General features: G+C 47.3%; 1 protein-coding gene across 7 annotated transcripts in view; it reads right to left on the bottom strand.

Moving 5' to 3' along the window:
- Positions 1-8,537, bottom strand: part of Ddhd1 (DDHD domain containing 1) — a 74,627-nt gene extending 66,090 nt beyond the window's left edge. For 4 of the 7 annotated variants that reach the window (XM_028873601.2, XM_028873603.2, XM_028873602.2 and 1 more), the window contains exon 1: positions 7,598-8,536. In XM_028873601.2, coding sequence (XP_028729434.1) covers positions 7,598-8,387 — 790 coding nt within the window. In that variant the 5' untranslated portion in view covers positions 8,388-8,536. Of the gene's footprint in view, positions 1-7,597 lie in introns of all 7 variants that reach the window. The other 3 variants (XM_028873597.2, XM_028873600.2, XM_028873598.2) reach the window with 1 other exon arrangement.
- Positions 8,538-12,010: the final 3,473 nt, after the last annotated feature.

Raw genomic sequence — 12,010 nt, 5'->3', positions numbered from 1 at the left:
GAGAGGAAACTGAAGAGCTGAAGTGTGGTGAAAGGTGATTTGAAAACCAATGTTTTAAGCTAGGTCCACCGGTGTGTGGACCCATCATCTTCCTGGACGGGCTGGCGGTCTTTCTTTAAGACAGACTCCTGTCAGGTGAGCAGAATTCCAAACAGGTCAATCCTGATTTACAACGCTGGGTTTTCACTATACACAAGGCAGGGTTACACACCAAAGACTACACACTGTAGTCGACCACTTCATTTACTTAGTTTTCGTGTGTCTTGTGTGGAGTCAGGCAAATTTCTGGGGCTCACCTGGACAGCCAGCTCAGCTCCGTGTCCTAGTGAGAGATCCTGTCTCAAAAAAACAAGATGGACAATGCTTGAGGAATGACACTAGACGTCCTCTAGCATCCACATGTATGAACACATATGTGTATACACATGAATGAACGAACACACACACACACACACACACACACACACACACACACACACACCTGTGACAATATCCAAAAAGATACTCTAAAGCTTGGTGATGGGGCTGGCATGGCGTGTATGAGGCCCTGGGTTTAATTCCCAGTAACATCAAACAACAACAGGAAAACGTGTCTCAATTTTTTCCTAGTGAAAGGCAAAGAGCAAAACAAGTGACTTGTACTAATCTTAAATATGAAAATGCATCTGTCTGTATGCACATGTACCATGTGCATGCCTGGTACCCACAGAAACCAAAAGCGGCCATCAGATTCCCTGGAAATGGAGTTATGGATGGTTATGAGCTGTCATGTGCATGCTAGGAATTGAACCTGAGTCCTTTGCAAAAGCAGTAACTGCTGAGCCATCTCTTCAGCCACTGTTCATTAATTTAGGGACACCACATTTGTCTTCCTTAGGGCTAAGTATACAACAAAGGCTCATTTCAGCAGTGGCCAGCCAACTGTCCAGGGGTCTAGAAGGTGCTACTACACATGCCTGAGCAGTCACACTTACTGTCTTTAGTGAGTGGAACCCAACACTGGCTTAATCTGAAGCAGTCTCTTACTGAGGATTATCTTTTGAGTCAAAGCAAAGGCTTTGTTTTCCAAATCATAAATGAACTTAGAGGAAGGTTAAATATACTGGATATTAAAATGTAGGTTTCAGGGGACAGGAGATGGCTTCATTAGTAAAATGCTTGCCTGGGCACTAACACAAGGATCTGACTTCAGATCCCAGTACCTACATACAAAGTGGGACACAGGAGCATATGCCTGTGATCCCAGCACTGGGGAGGTAGAGACAGGAGGATCTCTGGGACTTACTGTGTAGCCAGTCTAGCTGGGAAGTACTGGACAAAGAAGAAGGAGAGATAATAGATGGCTGCTAGGGAAGCAAGTCGTTTTTCTTTTGGGAGTGTGGCCCTAGCAGGTTGACCATGAACCAGTGGAAGGCCCTACCGCCATGGGCTTATGGGAGGCACGAACTGGATTTAGTGGATAATAAAAATAAAAAGGGCATGAGGTTGAGAGAAGGACACGTTGAGGGTATCTGGAAGGCGTTGGAGGGTAGAGGAGATAAATATGACCAAAATACATTGTATACAAATTTGAAATTCTCAAAGAATAAATAAAATTATTATGTAAAAAAATTAGGTGTTGAGCAATTCAGGAAGATAACTAACATGGGTAGCTGCCACAGATGCATACACACACACACACACACACACACACACACACACACACACACACACAGAGGCACGCACGCACGCAGGTTTTACTGAAGAAGTATGGGGGCATACTAGGCCGACCCTGGGCCAAACCAAAAGCAAGTCTAGGAGAATAGTGGATTCTGTCAATAAAATGTGAAGTGAAAGTTGCCGCTTCACTTGTAGAACACGGTGCTGGGACTCCTCTAACCACTCCTGTCTGAGGCTGTGACAGCTGTCAGTGCGCCACAGAGCAGCACATTCCCCGGCACAGGCTTCAGAAACCTCAAGCTTTGGCTGCGCTCACCTACTTCTCTGTCCTGTGGAATGTGTCCAGGGTGAGTCTGTACCAGTGTTTAAAAGAATGGTCCATGAAATAGCCAAGTGGAGAAGTAGTAATGCAGATTTCTACTCACACAGGACTAAGAATTGCACCAAGCACATAAAAATACTTGTAAAGTATTCAGAAATGCCATCTACCACTGAGATGTAATTTATAGTTCTCCAGAATTTTCAGGGCTCTCTGGTTATGGGATAAAGAAGTGACAATAACAATGTAATTTTCAAAGGCTGGCCTGGCCCCTGTGCTCACTGAACAGAGTCAGTCTGAACACACAAGAAATACAACGATAAAGATATCTCGATGTAGCTTAAGACTTTAGGATAAACAAGGAATATGTAGTTTATTCTTCTTGGCAATCTGGCAGAAATGGAAAGTAGTACATAAAAGAGGAATCTGCTGCTGCCATCATATCGCGTGTTTGTTCAGAGCTCTCTGACATAGCCAATACCAGCTTTTTACTATCTGCAATTTCACTTGTCTCCTAATGTTTCCATACCAGAAATATCTATATATGTTCTTTGTCTCAACAAACCATTCATTTATCAGTGATGCAACTTTTTTCCTGTGGGTTCGATTTCCCTTTAAAGATGCAGAACTAAAAGAGTAGAAGTAGGTGGGGCTGGGGCAATGCTCAGGGGTTCAGAGCACTGGCTATTTATTCTTCCAGAAGGCCGGGTTTGATTCCCAGCACCCACACAGCGTTTACAACCATCTGTAACTCCAGTTCTAGGGGATCTGATGCCCCTTCTGACTTTTATGGGCACTAAGCAGGGCATGATTCAGAGACATATATGCAGAATACTCACACATAAAATGAGTAAGTCTAATGAAAATATTTTTAAAGTAGAAATGTAGATTACACACAGTAAGTACATTCTGTCCCTCCTTTTTTTTTTCTACCTTTTAGGAATGTACCATGACAAAGCCAGGACTGTCCGACTCTGAACCTTTTATCACTGATGTTGCTTTTCCTTGATGACATGTTCAAACTCTATCCTGCCCATGGAAAGATAAAGGTCTTAGATCCGATTCCCCAATTTCCAGGCTTTCAGCACGACTTTCCCCCTCTCTGCCAGCATCTCCACCTCAGGATTCCTGTGAAGTCTTCACTCCCTCCTCATCCTCCCCCTTCCCTCCCCTTAGTGTCTGTCACTTTCTGAGGATGCCTTGGCCAGCACAGCCAGTCTTTTCTTGTTCTCTACAAAAAAGGATCAGCTGTAGGGTTCCAGACATAAAAGGCCTCAACCAAACAAAACACAGGCATTGATGGGGAAATAAAAGATCCAGGAAATAAATTCTGGAAGAGGAAGGAGCACAAAGGGTCTTTTATAATAAAACAGTATATGAAGAAAGAGGAAGGACTTGGCAGAGGAGAGAGATCCGTCCTGAACATTTATATAACGCACTTGTATAACGTGCATGATTACATTCAAGCCATACAGAAACAAGGTGAATCCAATAAATAAATGATATGACAATTTTTTTTTTTAACTAACAGCAAAGATGAACAGAAGTCTTGGATGGGGGTGTGATTGGGAGTGCCAGGTCCTGCCTTCTATTATACGTGGCAGCCAATGGCATCCTGTGCCGCTTCAGTGACTTACAAAGCACCTAAAGCAGACTCCACCTGGGATAGGTCTGCAAATGGTGCCCAGGGCTGCTTTCTAGTCTCAACTACTGGGGAAGGGCGATCTGGGAAAGCTCCTCAGCACTTCCTCAGATAGGCATATTAATATTAATGATTAGTATTGGTATTGTTAAGTGGTCTCTAAAGCCCTTACAATCCTGTTTTGGAGACATAAGCTGATCAAGAAAAAGTGCCTAGAACCCCCCTGGACTCTGTTACAGTTTCTCATGATACCCACTGTGCACATAAAGAACTACTGTTCACACCTGAATAGGTTACATTTATGCTAAATTAGTAAATACATATTTGAGGGGAAACCTCCAATTTTTTAAAATCCTGTTTTGTCAGCAATGTAATGCCCTTTCATTTTACCATCCACAAAGACAACAAACTAATTTCTAAAGTACCTGACAGTGTAAACGGCTGAAAACTCTGTGACAATGTGACTAGAGCCAGAAGGGGACGAGGGACCTGCGGCTAGTGGCTGCTCTGGGAAACTACACATTCACAGGAAAAAATGTGGCCAATTAAGCAATTTGCTCAGTGAATAAAAATTATACACTCTCTCTCAGTGTATACTGCACACACCAATGCCATGAAATAGCAGTGACACTATTTTAAGCTCGTGAAACATCTCTAGTTCCAGATGTCTTCCCATCAGTGTGTGACTAAATTCTTGGGCCACTTTCTTGCCAAGATTCTTTACAAATATTTTGTCACCTCTGACGAGGACAAGGCAAACAACACACTTGGAGCACACAATTTTGCGGTGGTCACATTATTAATCTTTGTTGGGTACATAGCTTTTTGAGATCCATGCACAGTTAGCAGCTACCTACCTCGCCCAAGCACATTCTAACATGCCACAGATAGAAATTCTCAAAACAAGGAGCTTAGAAGGAACAGTGGAGACATGGGAGTTCACCTAGCCTTTACTCAGCAATGATCAGCTTTTATCTACGATGTCCACACGCAGCCATAAGAATATCGAGGTAGATGATAAACCAAAACAAATGTGCTACAGCTAGTCCACCCCCCCATCTAAACGCACTTCCTATCTGTAGAAGACAAATGCTGTTCCCCGTCTAACTGTCAGATGCTCAAGTGATTCAAATATTGTCTGTGAATGAAGTTCAGAAGGAAGGGTACATTAATATCTTTCTTTTATTGGACAGAGCTAGCTCATTCTCCCTAATGCCAAGAAAAAGTGGGTTAAATTAGGCCACAAAAACCTAAATGGCCAATAGATAGACATTACCACCACACTAAGGAGGTCCTTGTTGAATGCTTCCTTTTAAAAACCTCTCATTACCACCACATTCAGCTTCCCAAAGGGTAAAGACAGGAACACACAATGGGAAAGAGCAAATGGACATTATTGTTAAGCTCCATTATTTGAGGAAAGGAGGAGACCACCAAACTGGGCATGATGAACTGTCCCCCAAAGGTGTGAAAATGTATACAGTACACAGACACCCAGGACACCAGCTACAGGGGAGACATGTCACCATGTGAGAGAGACATGGATACTTATCAGGACACCAGAAAGACTGCTTTTGTGTTTTTACTCTATATTATAAGATGAACACCCACAGGGTTGAGCACTGTAAAGAGCTGATCAGAAAATACTAAAATTAAAGGTTTTTTTCTATACTAATTAACTAGTAATTTATCAGTCATAATTGGCCAAATAATAATTGCTTTAGGAAAGAAAACTGGAGAGGCCTAAGTCCACATGACCTTCAGGTTTATAACATGACTTATATAACATATGATGTTGTTTTCTCTTCTCCAACTGGCACTGATCACACCTAACTAATACAGCACCTTTGGTTCACTGTGACTCAAAGGATGAAGTCCAAACTCAGCACCACACATCCACCCTGGGCAGTGTTCTCCCGAGTGTGCCGCTCAGCAGCCCTCACACACCTCACCTCTGCAGGGGTCAAGTCCAAACCCATACTGCATGTCTGAACTCCAGAGATGCACCCTTCCATTCTTCAACTGCTCTGCAGTTTCACACCTGTGTTTCCTTGGATACGCTGGCCCCAACTGAGAGGAACCCCTTTCCCTAAAACCCCTGCTTCCTCTGCCTGACTAAAGCCAACCTCTGCACTCAGTTTTATATCCTGAAATTTTTCAGATATGGCGTTGTGTTCCCTCACTGACTAAAGAGATGCTTGCTGCATCACTTTCTAGCTGAGTGACCTTGGTCAAGTTCATTAATTGCACTGGGGCTACTTCCTCATATGCTGAAAGTCAATATCAGTTTGCTGTCACAGTGCAATGACTACCGTCAAAATTACTTTGTGAACAATAAGGCATTAAAACATGTAAGCATAGCCGGGTGGTGGTGGCTCACGCCTTTAATCCCAGCACTCAGGAGGCAGAGCCAGGCGGATCTCTATGAGTTTGAGGCCAGCCTGGTCTACAGAGCCAGCTCCAGGACAGGCACCAAAACTACACAGAGAAACCCTGTCTCAAAAACAAAACCAAAACCAAAAACGTGTAAGCATAATCCATGCACTCGAAGTCTAAGCTAAGGGTGAGGCTGAGCTTCTAGTTCCCAGTTCCCCTTGGAGGATGCTCTGCATTCTCATCCTTCTTTCTAAGTCCACTAGGTTCTGTGCTTCTATCTGCAGAAAAGACCTACGGTGATGTCTAGATCATTAGAGAGAGACACAGAGAGAGGGCCTCTGATAGATATGGATTTTCCTAATAATGTGCACAGGAGCACTGTGCTTGCAGATTCAATCACTAAGTAAATATGCAAATCAATGAATGAATGCAAGAGCTCCTTGTCCTCAGTGAGCTTATAATCAAGAGGTGACATAACAGAGTCCACATGAGTCTCATCTTAAAAAAAGTAACAAATGCCTTTATTGTCATCAAGAGTAGCAAGAAATTTCTGCTATGCTAATTTTACCTGACTTGGCATGTTGTTGGAATTTGCCATGTTGGTAACTTGCACTTAATGCATGCATGCTTTGACATTATCAAATCACTGGTGCAATTCAATGCCAATACCAAGTCATTGAATACCTATTGCGCTAGGTTTTATGAACACAAAGATAAAGGTGGTGGACTCTGCCCAGAAGTCACTACACTGAAAGGAAGCTAAGCCATCGATACACATTATTAACATGTCAGAATAAAGTAAGATGTATGGAGGGCCAAAAGATCGGGAAGGACCTCTGAGTTAAGGCACTGAACCCCATAAAGTTAATACTGTATGTTACAAATTATTGATGGCCAACAGCTTCTGTTATTATTATATATCACATATATGTGATTATATTAATTATATATCATATTAATATGTGCTGCATGCTAAGGCAGATATTCCCAGGTTAAGAAGCAAAAGTATATAGAAAGGACTCAAGAGATACACAAGCATTCCACACAGAGGGCACGGATCCACTTCCCAGAGCCGTTTCCTGCGGTTCTTTCCTCTTCTGCCAATACAACCAAGGGAATAACACACCGTAGCTCCCCTTTCCCGCCAGGGCTTTTCTCTTCCCGGGTCTCTAAACTAAACTGTTGATTCTCAAGCAGACACTCTCAAACCTCCCCACTCACTCCAGAACATGTTGTTTAAATCACGAGCGCTTCAGGAGACATGAGACCAAATCAGATATGCAGGTGGACACTAGGAGGGTCAAGAAATTAAAGCTACCGGATTGGGGATCCGCTCCTGGATCCCCTCCAGGGGATGGCAGCAGCACTCGGCTCACCCAGGAGGCGCCATCCCCGGCGGAATCCTCCTCTCTGACCACCCCCACCCCCCCTCCCGGCAGCTTGGGCGCTGCCATCTGGTCTTTTACCCTTCACCTGCCGACGCACCCCGCACAATCTGCATCCTAACCCGACCAGCGGTAAGTAGGCATCGCGGGGGCAACCAAGCCCCTAACCCGGTCCCGCGCGCGTCGTACCCGGCCCGCCCCTAGCCAGCCACTTACGGTTCCAGTACACCGGGTAGCACTCTCCTTGAGTGACGTCCACCTCGTAGAGGCCGCCGCGCACGCACACCGGCTCGATGGTCACCAGCTCCTCCATCTCGGGCTCGGGCCCCGCTGCCCGCGGGCAGAAGCCGCAGGCGCGGTCCTCGTCGTCTTCCTCCCCGGAGCTGGAGGCCTGGCCGCACGCCGGGTCTCCATCGCGGCCCTCCACGCCGGTACGGGAGCCCGTGGTCTGCAGCAGGGTCCGGAAGGCGAGCTCGATGCGCAAGGAGTCGTAGCCGATGAAGGGCTTCCAGGTCTTCTTGTCCTCCTTGTAGAACCAGCGTACCTCCTCGGGGCCCAGCTCCGTCACCACCTCGTAGCGGTGCCGGGCAGCGGCGCTGCCGGCCCGGGCGCGCTTCCTGTCCCCGGGGCCCCCTCCCGCCGCCCCACCGCCCCCCGAGTTCGGGGCGACCAGCGGCGGCGGCGGCGAGGAAGAGCTGCCGCCGCCCGCGCTCTCGCCCTCGCTGTAGTAGCGCAGCGACGACCCGGACTCGGCCGAGCTGAAGTCGTAGGTCTCGTCGCTGAGGCACGGGTCCAGAGCGAGGTGGCTCAGGTCGTCGGTGCCCGGCGCCAGGTGCAGCGGCTCCGCGCGCAGCAACGCCAGCGGCACGCCGTCTCCCGGCTGGTGCTCGAAGCAGCAGCCGCCGCCGCCGAACGTGCCCGCCGCGTCCGAGCCCAGCTCCCAGGCGCCGCCGCCGCGGCCGTTACGCTCGGGGCTCCGCGGGGCGCCGCGGCCCGGGTAGTTCATGCCGCCGGCGCTTCCGCCACACGCGCATCCGATGCCGCCGCCCTCTCCGCCCGGACTTTATAATCTTTCAAATCCCGAGCTAGCTGGCCAGCAGCTGCGGCCGAGGGGACTCCGCCTCCCCGCAGGCCCCCGGGCCGCCGCCGCCGCAGCGCCGTTCCGAGGACCGCCCCCATTGTTACGCAGCCCTCGCGTGGGCGGGGCCCGGGCGAGGCCCCGCCTCCCCCGGCCGCCCGCGCGCCACCCCGGAAGGCCCGGGGCGGCTGGTTGAGCGCGCGCTCGCGCACGGCGGCGGCGGTATCTGGAATCACCGCCCCGAGCGGGGTCGGGGAGCGGGGGTTCGGATGGGGCTGCTGCCATCTGGACTTCAGTGCAGCTCCCCCCCCCCCCCGTCACGGCTCTCGGCGCCCGCCGTGGCTTCTCCCCCTCGCTCCCACGCCCCCAGATGCCAGCTGGAATGAGGCTCTCTCCCACTCATCTTTACACATTCGGGTCATGAGCCCAGAGGCTGATTCAGCTCCGTGCCCAGAGGGGCCCTGGAAGTTGCTCGCTCACGTTCCAGGCTTTAGGCCCGCTTGCAGCTTCCGCTGGACCTGCTCGGCCACCTGGCCTGGCCCTTCCCCAACCTTCTGCCCAGGCATAAGAAGGCACCCCCACCCTATGCCTGCTGCTCACCTGGGCAACACTACTCCCACTTAGAAAAAAAGAGTCCCAGCCTCCCTCTGTGCCAGCTCTTAGGATTGCTTCCCCTCTTGTACTTCCATTTCCTGTTCTTCCCATATTGCAGTAAGGCCTTGGATAGAAACTAAGTCCCTATGTCTCAGTCTTTCCCCACATCGGTGCATAGTTGATGGTCCTCGGTTATAACCATGGCAATGCCAGCCAGGTGTGATAGATTATTAGATTGAAAGAAAAAATATCGAGGTTTTAGGCTCAGTTTTGCCACCCTCAAGCAAGTCACTTAATCTTGATCTGTTTGGCTTGCTTGTTGGTATAATCAGGATATCATTGGACCGGATGGTCTCTAGTAATGCCTAGTAGTGATTCTAGGATCTTTAAGCCTTCACAGAGTTGGTTTTGTTTTTATTTGTTTATTGTGTGCCGCTGATTCTGTAACTTACTTCCTGCGATCAGGGAAATACTGAGGCTCCCTTCTGTTAGATTAATAAGACAGCTTAAAGAGACAGAAGGCAGAAAGAGACCAGAAACTGACCTCAACAGACTGAACACTTAGAGGGAAGGACAGACACTCTCCTGAGGGAAGGAGTGTCTTGAAAGGGGAAAGGCTAGCTGGGGCCCTTTACAGAGGCAGGTGGGAGGCTTGGGAATGAGGAAGTTCTTGCAGCCATAGCGGGCTTTGTGTGGGTCTGTAATCTGTCTTTCTTGGAATTGTCAGTTTCAGGCAAGACAGCTATCTTGGGAGATAGGCTGTACCCCGCAGACATTTTCTGGATTGTGGCTGACGGATAAGGTTGGTCAGGGTCAGCTGTAACCTCGTAGGAATCCTGTTTTATAGCTGAGGCACTCTATCACCTCAGACAATTCTTTTAATTGAGAAGTATTTATTTTTTTTAAGCCCATCCTCTGTCGACAATCCCTGGAAAACAATCTCCAACTTTGTTCTTAGTTCAAGAACAGACCATCTCCACTGTTACATTGACCTTGTGAAATCTGGTCAGCAGGGCACGTTATCTTGCTCTTAGGATGTACCTGTCAGAGAGAATTCAAAATCATTCTTGAACGCAGGCTCATCTCTACTGCGCACAGTGCTTCCGGAGGGATCTGTAAGAAGGTCCTGCTTTCTATGGGCACATGTGGAGTGATACTGTGGCTCACAGTGAAGAACATGGGCTGAATTTTCTACTGTAACTTGCACATTTGGCTGGATAATCTTGCCCAGTGAACAGTCTGTCCATTTGTACATTACAGCCCCAATAACAAAGCATCCATACTGTCTGAGTACCTGTATCCCAAATTCTCTTCCAATGTTCCTATTGGTAGTATGCAGAATAAGAAATTGGGTATGAACTGTTTGCTATTCATGAAGGCATTAGTTCCACACTGCTCTGTTAGTTATTGATGTACAGACACCTCTTCTGTGTTAGCTTCTGATGCAAAAAAGAACCAAGAACCTAGAGCTTGCTGGGCGGTGGTGGCGCACGCCTTCAATCTCAGCACTCGGGAGGCAGAGGCAGGCAGATCTCTCTGAGTTTGAGGCCAGCCTGGTCTACAGAATGAGTTACAGGACAGCCAGGGCTATGTAGAGAAACCCTGTCTCAAAACAAAACAAAACAAAAAACCAAAAAACCTATGCTTAGTAGGGGAACCTTGATAAATAAACACAGACATTATATTAAAGTATAATTAAAAGTAGTAGACATTATGACATTTAAAATACCTTCCTGTTTTTTGACAGGATGTAGATTTATTTACTTATTTATTTTTAGCAGTTTCATCTCTTAAGGATGACATCATTTCCATCAATGAATATCATTGTCTGCTGTTTCTTTTTGATTGTTTTGTTTTTTGTTTTTTGAAATGGGGGTTTCTCTGTGTAGTCCTGGCTGTCCTGGAACTTGCTTTATGGACCAGGCTGGCCTCAAACTCAGAGATCTGCCTGTCTCTGCTAGGATTACAGGCCACCACATCTGCTTTCCTCTGTTTTTTTAAAAGGGACTCTTTGCCTTGTACTGAGTGAATGTTTTTGTTGTTTGTGTGCTGATTCAGGCTACACAGCTAGGTTGCATAATCTTCCCTGCAGTAGGTGTTGATTTCTCATTGCCATCCAGGTAGCAAGAAAAAGGTGTTGTAGACTCTCTCCTGACTTCAGGGTGCATTGGTGAGAGGAGGTGTCAGTCCATATTTGTGGGAATTGAGCTCGCTGCTTCCCATGGACTAGAACAGCTTGCACTAGATGAGAGGCTGACAGTGAGCAAAAGACATTTGAAGATAGCAAATTGCATATGTCTGCGCGTGTTCCTTTCCTTTTTATTCCCTAGCCATAGCAAGGCAAAGGGTTGGAAGCAGCTCTTCTCAACCTTCTTTTCTGCTTTAAAAGGCCATTCCTAGCTAAGACTTCCTGCTAGAATCTTTTTGCTCCCTAAAACATTTTTTTTTAGGTTATATGTTCCTCTCAGGTGGGTAAAGGGTCTGGCATGCCTTCCATTCCTCACCAGCAAGAAGAGGAGTCAAGTAGCTCCTCAGTCCTGCATGTCATTAATAGGCTAATGGACATAGCACTCTCTGACATGCCAAGGCATTATGCAACACATCCTATTGCATTTTAATAATTACCCAACCAAGCCTCTTTTCCATAAGGAAATTAGGCATGACTGATTCAAACATCTGGCATTTGTGGGCCTGAGCTGCTGTAAGAGCCAGGTGGTTTTTAGAACCAAGCCCAAGGGAGCCTCAGTACAGGGGAGGGAAATTAGCTTCTTATATACTACAAAAGAAAAACAGCGTGGTGCATCAGTTCATCCTACCACCTTCCTTCCCATAATGTACCTGGCAAGGGTTATCTGGCAAGAAAGACCACCTTCGTCTTCCTGCCTCTCAGAAGTTACGTGGCTCATTTCCTGTCAGTCTGGCTTCTCCTTTTCACTTGAATCTGCTTTCACCTGTAG

The sequence above is a fragment of the Peromyscus leucopus genome, chromosome 9 (assembly GCF_004664715.2).
Source record: "Peromyscus leucopus breed LL Stock chromosome 9, UCI_PerLeu_2.1, whole genome shotgun sequence".
Taxonomy (NCBI): Eukaryota; Metazoa; Chordata; class Mammalia; order Rodentia; family Cricetidae; genus Peromyscus; species Peromyscus leucopus.
This window is presented reverse-complemented; position numbering and strand designations above follow the sequence as displayed.